At 38.6% G+C, this 15,700-nt stretch overlaps 1 protein-coding gene across 1 annotated transcript in view; it reads left to right on the top strand.

The window, feature by feature from the left end:
• Positions 1-15,700, top strand: part of Gbe1 (1,4-alpha-glucan branching enzyme 1) — a 225,698-nt gene that overhangs the window by 186,377 nt on the left and 23,621 nt on the right. The window contains exons 13-14 of the mRNA XM_027412419.2: positions 10,373-10,557; positions 12,113-12,243. Of these exons, the coding sequence (XP_027268220.1) occupies positions 10,373-10,557; positions 12,113-12,243 (316 nt within the window). The remainder of the gene's footprint in view (positions 1-10,372; positions 10,558-12,112; positions 12,244-15,700) is intronic.

Here is a 15,700-nt window from a genome sequence, read left to right as displayed (position 1 = left end):
TGGATGGATGTCCTGCCACTCATTTAGACTTCTTTTGTCCACCCCTACCTCTTCATTTTAAGAGAGACATACTCTCAAATAAGACAGGATCTCATTCTGTAGTTACGTCTGGCATTGGCCTTAACCTCCCTGTATAGCCCCAAATGGTTTCCCACAAGCCATCCTCTTGCCTCTCCCTCTGGATACTGGGATTTATATAGGCTCCTTATTTTCCTAGATGTATCAACTCTGACACATTGACTCTCATTCATCATTGGCAAAGAGTGAATCACAGTGGTGTCTGTATTAATAGGTATTTGTGGGGATGCCAGTGCTTAGTGAGTGATGAGTTTGGTATGAATCTTTGTGCTTTAAAAGTTTTCAATCCATTGCATTGCCTATGTCACTAACAAAAAGTCACATAGCCTGAAGTTATATATTGTGGTTTTACTAAGTCTGAAAATTCTTATCTTCCATATCCATATTTAATTTCCCAAACTGTATGATAGTTGCTTTTTTTTTCCTTTTTCAAATTTGTAAACATTTTTCTTTGAGACTATACAAATTTAATGGTAGAAATGCATTAAACAAGAGAAAACTGTACAGTAGAATTGTTAGTGAAATAAGCTTTTTTTTAGTGTCTCATTGCTTTTCTGTTGATGTGAAAAATACCATGTCCAAAGCAAATTGCATGAGGAAGGATTTATTTGGAACTTATGGTTCCAGAAGTTTAGGGTCTGTCATGGCTGTGTGGAGAAAGCCTAAAGCAGCAGCAGAAGCTGAGAGTGCACATTGTGAACAGTAAGCAGGAAATAGAGAGGACACTGGGAATAGCATGAATCTTTTGAAGCCTCAAAACCTGCCCTCTGTTACCAAGTTTCTCTAGCAATGCTATATCATCTAATCCTGCCCAAGCAGCTACCAACTAGAGACCAAGTATTCAAATGCCTAAGATTATGGGGGACTTCCCATTCAAACACAACCACGGTTAGTGTTCCTGCCCTGCACTCAACATTTCACATAAGGCTTCTATGTTAATGGATCTCGGAAGTAATATTAAGGTATGTATATATTACTTAGTGTTAGTCTAGAATGTCTGCCAAATTATGAATATTTAGATATTCATGAGTCTTGGCATCTGTCACTTGGAATGTTAAAAGTTCCTTTTTACCCCCAAATAGCTGACACATTTAATGATCCTTTGTAAAGTTTTGAGAAGTTTGAGGGAAACTTTGACAAAATGCTCACTTTTTCTCTTACAAATACATTCATATTTCAGTCTCTGAAGGACTCAGATAGTTACTATAATGTGCTACAATTCTGGAGGCTTATTTCTTCCTTTTAGTTCAATTAATTAGTCTCTTGGATATTTCCTTACTCTTTAAGCATGCTACTACATTTATTTCTGAATATATTTCTTCGTGTTGTTTAAATTTTAACATTCATTGTATGTAGAATAAATGTTAGTTAAATTTAGTATCATGTTTGATCTGTGGTTTTATCATACTTCAAGTTTTCTTTCTTTTTTTTCTTTTTTTTTTTTTTTTTTTTTTTTTGGTTTTTCAAGACAGGGTTTCTCTGTGTGGCTTTTGAGCCTATCCTGGCACTCGCTCTGTAGACCAGACTAGCCTCAAACGCGAAGAGATATACCTGCCTCTGCCTCCCATGTACTGAGACTAAAAGCAAGTGCCACCACAATCCAGCACTAGTTTTCCATTTCATAATCAGAAAAATGAAAGTGTATTTAGCAGTTACATGGTCGATTCAATTCCATAAACTCGCTTGAATGTAATTCACATTAGAGGCTACCAAGCCCAAAGCTGAAACACAGCCCTGCCTATATAACCAGGTTTAAGTTTCAAGACATTGGTATACACAACAGAGAAAGAAGAGTAACAAAGTTCTCTTTGGAAGATTCCCAATTCAACATACCCATTATTAGACAAAACTCAGATGTGAGGGCATAATGCAGGCTAGGAAAAATCTCTTTGTAGACATGTAATTTTTCCAACTACAAAAAGGAAATTAAGTTACTGTATCAGAACACCTGTATCTCAGTTGCAGGAGACAATAACTAACCTGGGGGTTAAAGAGTGAATTAAATTTCAGGCAGTATAATTAGGAATTGCAAGTCAAAGAACTGGCAGGAGAAACTGAAGCTGGATTCTTGGGCCATAATTAGGGACCTTTCTGTCATCTTGTTTAATGGGTGCTGGTCCTGTGTACTAGGATTTGAAGAAGAAATGAGAGCAAAGAAATCTCAGTTTTTCGGTAGAAATCTGCAGCACAAATTAAGGATCTGACTAGATATTGGCAAAGATAAACCCAGTACCAATCAAGGCGCCAGTGATAGCAGCTGATGTTTGATTTTAGAATGTTGTCCTTTATGGAAGTACATTGGAGAAGATTTATGGTTTATACAAATGGAGAATAGCTGTTACATTTCTGTCCATGCTGTGTTTACCTCTCAGGGAGATTTATGTGTGATGCTTTCAATGCAATTGCATTGAAAATATTAGGTTTGTTTCTGTGATTTTCAGTCTTGCATTATAATAGCCTTCAGACCTGGTTGATACACCAGTTCATAAAACCATATTTTGTTAAAAAATCTCAAAAGATTTTTGCAAAGGCCAGTATCTGAAGTAAGGCCCATTCATTCGGAGAAGAAGAGTCATGCTGCCCATAGTTGCTCTGTTGTTTTGAAGCCTTCTTAGTAATTTTGGCATTACTGACCCCAAATGAAGCAAGGGCGGATACACAAACAAGGCTGAAAGTACTGCTGGCAGGACCATGAAACCTTGGAAATGTCAGTGCAAGGCAAATGGATGCCAGTCAATTGATTATATTGGGATCCCAGGTAGTTAAGTCTGTAATAGAATTGCTGAGTACAAATGAAAGGCCATGGAAGAGAGAAACCTGGCCAAGCTTCAGCAGGAAAAATCCTGAGATTCTTGGAGAAGCACACTTCTACTTGAAGTGATGCCAGGATTCAATTAAGCAGGTGTCGGTTTTTAAAGAAACACTTTCTTTCCAGCCTTCCCCATGCACTCTGTTTTTATCACTACCTTTTTTACAGCATGGCCTAGCATTGCAGGATTAGTTGGCTAGCGGGGTGTGTTAATCTCTGATTCCTGTCTATGCTGATGCGATGACAGAAATGTGATGGTGACTTGGTGTAGGATATCAGCCTTATAGGCACAATATGACTCCACTATTTAGCCTTTGAGCCTAACACCAAAGTGGTAATAGCCACAAAACACACACTCTTCTCCCATCTCTAGTGTGTGTGTGTGTGTGAATGTGAATGTGTTATCTCTTAGTCAGCCAATTTTGTCTTTGTTTTATTTGATTGTCCCAATCTCCTGCAATTCCATTTCACCTAATAAATATGTGGAGTCTTTCAGTAGATGTCCTATTCAAATGCCAGTTACTGAAACCTCCTTCCTTGAAGAGGCCATGAGGGAAGCTTGCCTAAGGCGCTTTTCACTTAGCTGCAAACATTCTGAATTCAGGAAGTTTCATAGTGACCTCTTACTCTCACCCAACTTGTTTTTCCTTGCCTGGCTTTTTGTCTCCCAGTAGTTTTGTACCACCATGCCATATAAAATAAGTTTAGAATAAGCCAGAGAATCCCTTTCCAATTACTGCCAATCTTGCTATAAAAAAAAATGAATGATTCTTAAAGCAGTCTGTTTGCATAAAATATTACCCAATTCATTTTTACTTGTTCTGTTCATTGTGTAGTCTTTGATTTTATTATAGTTCTATTTAATTCAGGTTTTTTACATGTACCCAAAACATCATGTAGATGGGAGTTGAAATTGCAGTATGAGCATAGGAAGCCCTGTCTTCTGTAGATTCAGCACCAGGAAATGGGCCTCTGGCCACTGAGAAGCGGGCCGTCCTGATTTGCTCACTGCCCTACTCCCGAGCCTGCAGATGTACTTTAGTGTGGACACACTCCTTTTGTTGTGTCTTGATATTTTTCTTATTTTTTTTATAAAATCCAAATTTGCAATAACAAACTATATTAGACATTTTCTTTATATGAATCCCTCTGCCTCAAACTGAGTACTCTAAAAGTAGTCTCCTAAAGGAACCAGACATAATACATTTACAAGACATTAATCATAGACTTAATAAATCATTGGATATACATTATGTGCTTGCTAATCCATTAGATAGTAAAGATATTCCATCTAAACATGGAGGGTCTGCCCCCAATCTGATAGGAAAAAGTCATGATGTGGCATTATACTATTTAAATAATTGTTCAGTAAAGGAAAACAAACAAACAGACAGATGGCAATGTGAGCCAAAGGGAAGCACTGAAGCCTTGTGCAGGGTTTTGGTCAATACATACTGGACTTCAGGGATAACTCAATAACTCGGTGAAAGGGTCCTTGTGCCTATGCTTATACGTACTGAGTGCTAGGTACAGTCCCCAGCACTACCAAACCAATGCAAATAGAAGTCTTTTGGAGACTATCCAGCTGTAACATAGAATATTAACAGCAACAATAGCGTAACACGCAAAATACAAAGGAAGCACAGGTCAGTAATAAATATGCTTTATTAAAAACTATACTTTATTTACAGCTCTTGTTCCCTATCTTCCCTAACACTTGCGCATTCATAGAGGCTGATGTTCATATTGTTGGAAACAAGTCCCGGGACTGAATACAATGGATAGAACACAGACATCAAATGTGAATGCTAACCTGCATGCTTTATGCCTGAATGGCTTTAGAAAGCCACATTAATTGCTTTTCTGATATATTTGAAATTGGGAATGATTTTTGTTAGATTTCAAGTAACTTATTGTAGCACATATGTATGCGGGAGGCCCCTGGGAAACTTAAACTGCTTTTAATATTAAAAAATTATTAAATGTTTAATGTTTTAATATTCTTAAAATACCACACATTTCCTGTATTAGAATTATTTTCCACTTGGTAAATAAAAGCATTAGAAATTGTATAGTTACCCTTCCCTATTAATAGTTCTGTAGTATAGCATTTCAAAAACCACTTGTTTTTGTAAGCATGTAAGTATGTCTATGTTCTTTCTGCCGCATCGATACATAATATAAAGTTAATACAGGTTTTGTACTATGGGCACTGATGGTAGAGAGTTTTGTATCTGTGTTAGTTCGTTTTGTTTTGACATCCTTCAGACCCAGACACTTGACTTGAACATTGACTTTGTCTAATGGTATGCGCCTAACTCATGGATTTGCATTGAATAGTTTGAATTCAAAATGGTCTACCAAATGGCCACAGGTAATTTGACAATCGCTTCCATAATTGATTGGGGGAAATAGCAAGAACTGGGGCAGGGAAACAGAATGGAACCAACTTTCTACCATAAGACTGGCATCCATCACTGCACCACTGGCCCTGGACACATCCCCCAGAATCACAGTCATGGAAATTAGTCACTGCTCTGTCATTACATGGTGCAAAAGGACAAGCACTACATTTGTTCTGGATCGCCATCCCTCATATTTAAGAGGATAAAGAACTAGAATTCACCACCTGTTATGTGCAGCTTATTAGTTTTTATATTTACCATAAAATGGTTGAGGACACTAAGCGGTGTACTCGTCGCTTTGTATCTTAATAACATGATGGAAATCATGTACACAGGAATTTATGGCTCTCATTGGGAATGACCCTTTGTCAGGATCTTAGTTAAGTTCTCCATCAGAATAGCTTAGAATAAAGAAATAGAAAACTTAGCACAGGTATTCTTCTTGATTCACTCATCAGTAATTCAGATGTATTCTCAGATATATCAATGTCCTTTCCATTCCTCAGTGTCTTCTGATGTTACTAAAGTATACTATTCATGATACCTAGGTCCACTTGTATGCTCACTCTAATGCTTGCACAGCTGACATCCTTTCCTGTGGGGTGTACTCCTTCCCTGAGTTCAGCCTGCTGTCTCTCACTGGCACTGGCTTTCCTGCTGACCCTCTGGCCTTCAACGTCCTATTCCAGGTCTTTGTCTTCTCTACAAGAAATCGAGTTTCTCCATTTCTGGCTTATTATACTCTCTTCTGCCACTGATGTATGTATCCTTCCGAGCCCATTTAAAACTCACCCCATATGTCAGTTGTCTTATGTTTCCCCAGGCTATTCCTGGGCCTAGTACACAGAGATGTGGACCCCTTCATAGCAAAGATAATTTTCTACAATTCTGAGATTACCTCTGAAGATTGACTGCCTTCCTCTGCTTTTAGAAGATGTATGTTAGACTAGTCTTCCTTTACCTGTCCCTCCAATCCTGCCAACCCAGAATCTTTCCATCTGATCCTGTTGAGAGCAGGAGAATCCGGTATTCTTCCACTCTTTCCCTGCTGTTTTTGTTATAATAGCTCTCATCGAGCCTTTACTTCTTTTCTCCCCCATTAGATTATAAGCTTTATAAAAGAGGGGTGATACTGGTAATGCTACCTATGCTCACAAGCAACATTAAAAATATAGTCATCTATTAGAGTTGTGCGAATGACAGGTACAGAGCTAAAGGAACCATTAGATGTAGGCAGCTCCTATCACCACATAGATCTATGTCAGAGGAAGCTTAGTGACTGCAATTCTATTTTTATAAAAAGGAAACTGTTAGACCCAGGTTTTGAAAATTATTGTATCCTTTGTTCTTCCCTTTGTTAAGAACACACTCATTACAGGCCTGAAATATAAAGTAGTTGAAAACAGAGAACTTCTTGAAAAGCTAGTTTTCAGCACAGTTAAGGAAAGAAGTGGAAGGGTTTCTTTCCCTCTCGTTAGGACTATGCATTGTTTTCATATATACATAAACTTGAGAACAACAAAGACTTATATAACATCCACAGCACGGAGGCCATGTAGACTTTAATTAATTCCTAGGTAAAATTAGTATGCATTGCAGTTTAGAGAAACAAAATACACCAGCCCGCTAATCAAAATGTTCAGCTAACAAAGCTGGAGCTTTTCATTAGTTATATTGTCTTGAATTTCATCACTCTAACAGCTGGCTTCTTGTCAATTTATAGCTTGGACCTTTACATCAAACCGAAAAAAAAATTAATTACAGGGAAAGAAATCCCAATAGGAATTTTGCGCTTAGAGGTTTTTCACAATTAACTAGACATGAATGGGAATGTGTACAGAGGAAATGGAAAGGAAGAGAATGAAGTGTGTGGAATTTACTAGAATCATTAACTGCAGAAGCATTAGTTACCTACCTCCTGATTTTGTTCTAAAGTTGTTGAGGCAAATATGTCAGCGTTTGTCGTTTCTGAACGCATTCAAGCCTGCTGCTCTGTTTAACTCAGTGAATCACGGAGTGAATTATGAATTTCCTTACAAGTTGTCCCAGTGAGGGCTCACGAATTTTTCTCATCCCATCATTTTGAGTACGTTACACTACTGGTCATCATCATAACTTATTGAGCCTCAAGATGCTTTGGTCGTGAGTGCCTGCTTACTTGCGATGCATATCTGGACTCAGAAATACTGTCCTCGAATGTCATAGTCATTGCCACAGGGATGCATAGGAATTCAAAAGTGACTTTCCTTAGCCTCTTATATGTTGAATAAATCAGCTAGCAGTTTTAAAAAATGCTTCTCTTCATAATTTCCTTTTTATGTTGCTTAAAAATTCTTCCTTGTGATCCCTTTTCCTAATCCCTAAGATTCAGAGTCTTTCTTCCTCAAACATATTGATGGCTAAGATGCCTAGAAAGCATGAAGGAAACATTTCCACTTAAGAAACATGTGTGGAGGAATACACATAGGATGTGTTCCATAGGATACCAGGGATTCATCCAGAACTTGATGAGCCCAGGTTCTGAGCACCTGTCAAGCTAATCAAAGAGCATCTGTGTACATGCACTCATAGTATTTATATGTGATTTAGAATAGCATTTTCCATTAGGCTAATCTCAAATATTCAGCTGCATTATTCCCAGTCCATAGAGTACTCTATATTAAAATAAACCCACGACCTTCTTGGCCATCTAAAAAAAAACATGTAGGTTTCTGATCATTTTTAATATACAGCAGCCCTTAGTTACCAGCTCATTTTGGTGGTCATATTTCACTGTACTGTCTCGAGCAGTGCCATGTTTCCTAAATAATTTGTAGACCACAACTGAGTAGAACATTTTTTAACTTTTTGTAATGATAGTATTTTTCTTCATTAGGTGTACGAGCTGGGAGCTACTAACAGGCACTTTGCAGGTTTTGCGGTTCAGCCTGAGAATGGTTTGCTGCTATTCCAAGGTCACTTTCAGAGTCCTCACGTGATTTACTTCCATTTATTTTGCACTTGTGTTTATGGCTTTGAACCAAGAGATGAAATTTGATGTTGGGTTCATCCACATTAAACTTAATTTGCTGCAGGTCAGCTCCTTTACTACTGGGATGACATGAAAACCCACTCTGGAGACTGTTTTTTGTCTGTAGCCACTGATACATTTTTTTTTCTTCTTTTGTTGTTGTGTAGCTTTCTGGTCCTTTCAATTTGAAAAGAAGTCTTTGGGGGGAGGTGATTTTCAGAAGACCTATGTGAATCTAATAGAGATCAATATGTGATTACCTAATAGAGTTTTATCATGTCATGACATTGTATTTTCCTATTTCAAATTGTATTTCATGGTCTGTATTAAATAAGTATGCTTATTAGTTTTATTTTAAACAATTAAATTTATCGTTGATAGCATATTAAATAAAAGTTACAATGGATGCAAAAATCTTAATTTGGGATATGGCACCAAATATTTGCCCAGGTTTTTAGTTTAAATAACCCAGTGAGTCCAATTTGGGCTTCATATGTATTCCTGGATGTGGGGCCATTTGCTAGAGCTTTGGGCCACACTCTTAAGAAAGACAGGCTCTTCCTCCCAAGGAGCCATTGTCTTTTCACAACTCTACTAGAGGGTGAAGTCTTGTGAGCTCCTTTCTCCATGCTACTTTAATAGTTTGATCTTGGGCAGGGTTTAGGTTTGAATGCAGCAGTCCAGTCATGTCTAGAATATAGTGATTGTCTCCAGTTCTTCCTGGCCTGTGGCTGTTTCGATTTTTCTGTCCCCTCTTCTGAGATGGTCCTTGAGCCTTGGTGGAGGTGTGGTATACATGTCGGTTTGTTCCTGAGCACTACACTGCCACTTACATTTTCTGAAGCAGGATTCTCAGTGTAACATAAAGGGACCCCAGTCTCAGCAAGCATCTTATAGTCACTGTGAGCTCACAGAGTCAGAAACCTGGCTTTCCTCTGCTGTAGTACGCACACATCGTAAGAAATATTTTCACTTAGAGCGAAATATTAGAATTTAGTGAACTGCTTGCAGATAGTGTACTTTTCTTGGAATTTTTATTTTTATGACTCTAGACCTGAGATGTTAAATATAAACTGTGCAGTCTCTTTGCAAAATTTACTACATAAATCAATCCCATGGTAGATCATATTAAATTGCATTTGGCTTCTGCTTGTTACATTCTAGCAAGAAATAATAATTAGTTCCTGTCCAAGTGTCTCAATTATACACATTTACACATGGACCATTATAGATACTTGTCTAAAGTAACCAGGAAATCTGAGAAAGAAATACAGACAGTTAATAATACTAGTGATGACTTAGATGTCTATAGCATAGGAAATGTACAACATGTGCACCTATGGTAGTGTGGTAGGAAAATCTTTATATTTTAATCAGCTGAAGCTGGACCATGGGGCTTCAGAGTCTAAATGTGATACATCCTGTTTTTTGTCTTGTATTGCTTTGTTTAATTTTCTTGTTGGTGACGGTGGGGTGGTAGTGGGATGATGCGTATGTGTGACACTTATGAGTATATGCCTGTGTGTGCCAGTTTCTATTAGGTCACATATCTCCAGAGAAGTCTACTCCCATTGGGCTAAGCCACCCTCTACAACTGGCTATCTAACCAAATCCCTCCCCAACATAGGAGTACACAAATGAAGGCAGGAGGAGAGAATCAAGGGTCTTCCTCCATTGTCCTCTTGCTGCCTTGAGTGCCAGTAGCACTCTGACTTGGCTGCACTGGCTGGCCAATGAGCTTCTGCCTATTTCCACCTGGTGATACCAAGGTTATAATGTATGCAGCCTTGCCTGTCTTTTTGTGTGGGTATTAAAGATTTGAACTTACAGATTCAGGATTGCACAGGAAGCACTCTGACCATTGAGCCACCTCCCCAGGCCTGGTACTTTTTCTTTGTTTGGAAAGTGGACTCCTACATCTCTCACAGGATGCAGCTCTAGTGAGTTAGCCCCTAACCTGATTTTGAAATAACGTTGAAAATATGTAATCACGGTGTTCTCTGAGTAAGAAATGCTACCATTTCTACCTGATTTTTACATTTGACAAACTTTGTGTTTGCTTGAATCCAGGTAACGAATTTGGGCATCCTGAGTGGTTAGACTTCCCAAGGAAAGGGAATAATGAGAGTTACCATTACGCCAGGAGGCAGTTTAATTTAACTGATGACGACCTTCTTCGCTATAAGTTCCTAAATAACTTTGACAGAGATATGAATAGATTGGAAGAAAGATGCAGTTGGCTTTCAGCTCCACAGGTAAGCTCTTTGCTCTGAATGTGATGTTTTAGTCGCCAGCTCAGGGCATGCTTCGAATGGCAATCGGTGTAAATCTGCATGCAGACCTTCAGAGCAGAGCTTCATTATTCAGTGTGGAGTGCCCTGTAATGTACTGTCGGTTGTCAAAACATGTCACAGGAGTCTCTCCAAGAGATAATGAAAATGGTAAGTAAGCATAGTGCCCTGCCCAGCTTCCTGGTTAGTTGGTTGTTGTTGTTTAAATTTAGTGATTTTCATTTCAGTCGGTAAAAAATAAATGGCAGACACTCTGCATGAAACCCATTTTGGAAACATCTTAATTGTTTTGACTGGTTTTCCTTTGTGTAAATAATTATGCTGTTCACCCCCCCAAAAAAAGACTTTGACAATTCCTAGATTTTTTTTTTATTCCTGTTTCCCAGTCTTTACTGGTCTCTAACTTGTCATTTCAGTTGATGCCATTGTACTTTGCATAAGTCTGAACTCTCCTCTGGAATTAAAGTCTCTGTTTCCAATAAGGTTGAGAAAATGTAATTAACAGGTGTGAATTTTATATAGGCTTTTTTCTTCTTCCTGTGAAAATTTGCATATAGTATTCGTTAGTTATAATCCATTTCTTTCTACTGATACTGTTTGAAATTACTGTTGATGTGTTTTTACTTTAGTGTCTATGGTTTCCATGGTTAGCAATTGAACAAAGGTATTTGTATATTCAACAAGACTGACTACATGATATGCATGCCCTAATCATGTTTATTAGAAATGCCATTTCCAAAGAAAGAGCAAATGATGCTCCTTTTCCAGAGGAACAAAGTTGAATAGCAAAAGGCTCGTTGCTTACTCTGGAGCCTGAGTTCTCACTGCTAAATTACCAGGAGAGATGCTGCTGATAAACATGGCAATAAATCTACACCACTAGAGCTGGGTGAAAGTGGAGCCGAAGATGCACAGGCTTTCAAAGCCAGCTGTAAACAGGAGTTAGGGAGTGTGCAAATGTAATGTATTTTTAGACCTTTTCATATTAGTAAGAAATATCCCCAGCACATTGCAGTGGACTTTAGGTTGACATTGATTCTCTGCAGAGTTAAGTAAAAATGTGTGATTTCCTTTTGAAAAACTATGATTTTGAAACTGGATAAAACCTAATAATAACTTTGAAAGATAATTTGATTTATATTACCTAATTAATTTGAGTTCTGAAACGAAGTCAGAGGAAAATGCATTTATACTTAGGCCTAATGTACACAAATACTATATGCTTTAAATGCCATGTTTTGTTTGTTTTGTTTTGTTTTGACTTCAGAATTACCCACAACACTAATCCTCTATTTGTGCTCTCAGAGTGGAACATGGACTGTGAAGTTCTTATATTCTTTAAATTCTTTTCTTGATATTGTTTGTTAAAGCTGTAGCATGCAAAATATAGAGATGAGGGATTTGATTTTGGAATAATAATGAAGAACACATATTGAGAAGGACGAAACAAGCCTCTAGGAAATGTTTCCTTGCAGCAGCATCTCAGAGCCATGTGAATGTCGTGTATCCACCCTTGCAGGCCTATGTGAGTGAAAAACATGAAGGCAATAAGATCATCACCTTTGAGAGAGCAGGACTCCTCTTTATTTTCAACTTCCACCCAAGCAAGAGCTATGCTGACTACCGAGTTGGGACTGCATTGCCAGGGAAATATCCTTTTGTCTGTATGTAGATATGGCTATTGAAATTCAATAATACATAATATAAGCACATTTTATAAACACTAACATGGATCTCAAATTCAGTTTCCTCCTCTGAAAAGTGAGGGACTTGTAGCTAACATTTCCCTTCTTATGTGTACTGAACTATTTATGAACTTTGTTTAAACTCTGAATATTATAATTATGGAAAATTCTGAAAGTAGTGTTTTGTTCTAATAAGCAATAAATCCACACTTAATTTACTTTGCAAAATCTTTCATAGTTGGCTCTGAAAATCATCTCTTTACCCCTTATCTCTGACTGGTGAGAAAGAGTATATAACTCAACAGTCTCCCTTTCTTTGTCTTCTGAAATTACAGCCTGGCTCCCTTTTCTGATCAGAATTGGCAGGGAGGCAGTTAGAGGTGGGTTTACAAGAGAAAAAGCGAGGAGAGTGTTTCAAGTGTGTGCTCCATATTTATGGTACAGGTTGTTTCAGTCCTCCCTTACATTTTTGCTATACCGCTGACCCTTACTAGAGGAGAGATCTATAATAACAAAGTATTATGTGAGATATGAGGGGATCAATGGGAGAGAAGTAAACTTGTTCCATGGGCAAACAAGACAAGAAAAAGAAAAACAGGAAAAGAATTCTGAACCTACACCTAGAGAATTAGCATGGACACCGTACGGTAAAATGAGGAAGGTCATTCCAGAGGTTGGAAGCATAGACCATCCATAGATAACGGGCAATACAAAAGATTAATTAAAGAATGGTGACTATCATAAAAGTACTTAGAGATAAAGCTGACGGCACCAATTGTGGTCATGTAATAGAAGATTTTTAAATTTATACTAATTAGTTTAAGCTTTTCTCCCTGAGATTTTGTGATACACTGTTGAAGGTTTTTGAACTAGGAAATCACTTGGTAAGAATGTATGTACTAGAGCAAGTTTTTATGTCCGAGTCTGTAAAAGATTGTGTGAAAAGAGGGTTGCAATTTCAGTTGTTAATCATGGGATGTTGCAGAATACCTAAAACTAGGCTTGAAATAAGGTGATAGAGAGAGATTAACAAAAGTAATATGAAGCTCTTCTAGAGTGAAAGGACTCACAAGCTGTTTTCTTTTTCTTTTTTAAATTATTTATTTGTATTTTATGTACATTGGTATTTTGCCCTCATGTATATTTGTCTGAGGATGTCCGATCCCCTGAAATAGGAGTGACAGACAGTTGTGAGCTGCCATGTGGGTGCTGGGGATTGAACTCGGGTCCTCTAGTAGAACAGTCAGTGCTCTTAACTGCTGAGCCATCTCTCCAGCCCCCAACACTGACTCTTAGAATGCAAAATGCTATTTGTAAGGTGAAATGTAAAGTCTCATTCATTTTTATTTTAAAAATTTTAATATGGTTTCATGATATTCTTTCCCCTCCTCCATTCTTCCCACATCTTCCTATCTCCCTCCGTATCCACCTAAAATCCATATTCTCTCTCTCAAACAAAATAAACAAAAAACAAAATAGACAAATGCGAAACATGAAAACTAATAAGAGAAAAATATCAGCCCAACAGTGGTGGTGCATGCCTTTAATCTCAGCATGTAGGAGGCAGAGGCAGGTGGATCTAAAGAGTGAGAGCCAGGACAGACTCCAAAGCTAAACAGAGAATCCCTGTCTTGAAAAACAAAATCAAAACAGAACAAAAGGCAAAAATATCCAAACAAAACAGAATCCACAAAAGATAACATGGACTCCATTTTACGTTGACTAACTATTCCTAGGCATGAGGCATGCCCTGGAGTGCGGTTCATGCAGCCAGTGACACCACACTAGAGAGAACTGATTTTCCTTTTCCCAGAGGGTAACAGTTGTGTCTCCTCAGTTAGCATGAGACTTGGTGTCTACTTCCCCTTCTCACTGCAGAGTGGTGATGGTGCTCTGTTTTGAACTTATATGGGACTGTGTGTTTCATCAGTGTCAGTGAGTTTATGTTTCTCCATCCACTTTGCCTAGAAGACACTATTTCCTTGGAGTCATTCATCGTCTCTGGCACTTAGTACCTTTTTACATCCTCTCCTGCATAGCTCCTTGTGCTTTGTGAGGAGAGGTTTGAGACAAACACCTCATTTCGGGCTTGGTGCTCCAAAGTCTGTCCGTGTCAGCATATTGTTCATGGTGCATCTCTCCTAATTTCCATCTACTGCAAGAAGCTTCTCTGATGATGGCTGAGCATTGCTCTGGTCTAATGATGTAGCAATAGCTCATCAAGAGTCTTTATCGCTATGTTACTTTAGCAGAATAGTAGTCATCGATGTCTCCTTAGGCCTACCGCCTATCTAGGCTCAGGTACCAGTTTCATCTCATAGTGTAAACTTTACATCCAATCAAAAAGTGGTTGGTGGTTACTCCACAGCATCTGTGCCACAATTGCACCAGTATATTTTGCAGGCAGATAGGTCACTGGGTTTGTAGCAGGCTAATATTGTTGATTACTCTCCTCCTCCTGTAAGCGTGCAATGTACTCTGCAACATTAACACTAATTGATAGTGGTGAAGATTATAGTTGGGGGTCCGCTCCATTTCTCCATGTTCAGCGACATAGTCAGTATGTCTTCAGCAATAGGCCTTACCCTCAGGTTACAGAGAGTAACCCCCAGCTTTGGAGATGCTTTGTAGAACCTATGGGGGACCCCTCTGGCTAATGACTCAACATGAGTATTTTACTATAAACGGGGACTCTCTTCTGAGATGAGGGAACTGAGAAGTGCTTCCAAAATACACTTGCCCCACCATTCATGAGTACCCACCTAAAGGAAACAGCTTACCTAACTCAGAGACTAAAATCATACTGTCATCTTGGTTTTGCTAAGTTGTGTTCTGCCCTCCCAGGCCATGCTCACCCAGATTATACCTGCCCTCACTAATAAAGAAGTGACTGCTAATAAAGCTGTTTTGTGTTCTAATGATCTCATTCATAAGATACACATGCAAGTTCTTAGTTTCTAAAACATTGTCTTTCCTACACCACGTGGCTCCCCTCTTTCAGGCCAAATGCCTGGGCTCCCTCCCACCCTCCTCCCTCCCTCCTCCTCCCTCCCTCCCTCCCTCCCTCCTCCCTCCTCCTCCCCCCTCCCTCCCTCCCTCCCTCCCTTCCCTGTTCCCTCCTTTCCTTGCTTCTTTCTCTTTCCCCCTTGTCCTTAAAACTGTAAATTCTGCTTCCATCCAAAGTGAAACTTCCAAATCTGGCAGTACAGTTTTCCAGAAGTGGGCTGACAAGGCGAGGTCACATGTCACATTCCTGAGTTTTTCCTGTCCATGCTGTCTGATGAATGGAGGTAGTGCCATTTTCTCTACCAGCAGCATCCACACCACACATTCTGCCCGAATTATATTTTTTTACAAGTCCTGAGCTCTTCTTTTGATGCCCTAGTATCATCTCTTATTCTTTTTTCAGTTAATAATTTTAA

The sequence above is a fragment of the Cricetulus griseus genome, chromosome 4 (genome assembly GCF_003668045.3).
Source record: "Cricetulus griseus strain 17A/GY chromosome 4, alternate assembly CriGri-PICRH-1.0, whole genome shotgun sequence".
Classification (NCBI taxonomy): Eukaryota; Metazoa; Chordata; class Mammalia; order Rodentia; family Cricetidae; genus Cricetulus; species Cricetulus griseus.
Note: the sequence above shows the minus strand (reverse complement) of the source record. Positions and strands in the feature narration are given on the sequence as shown.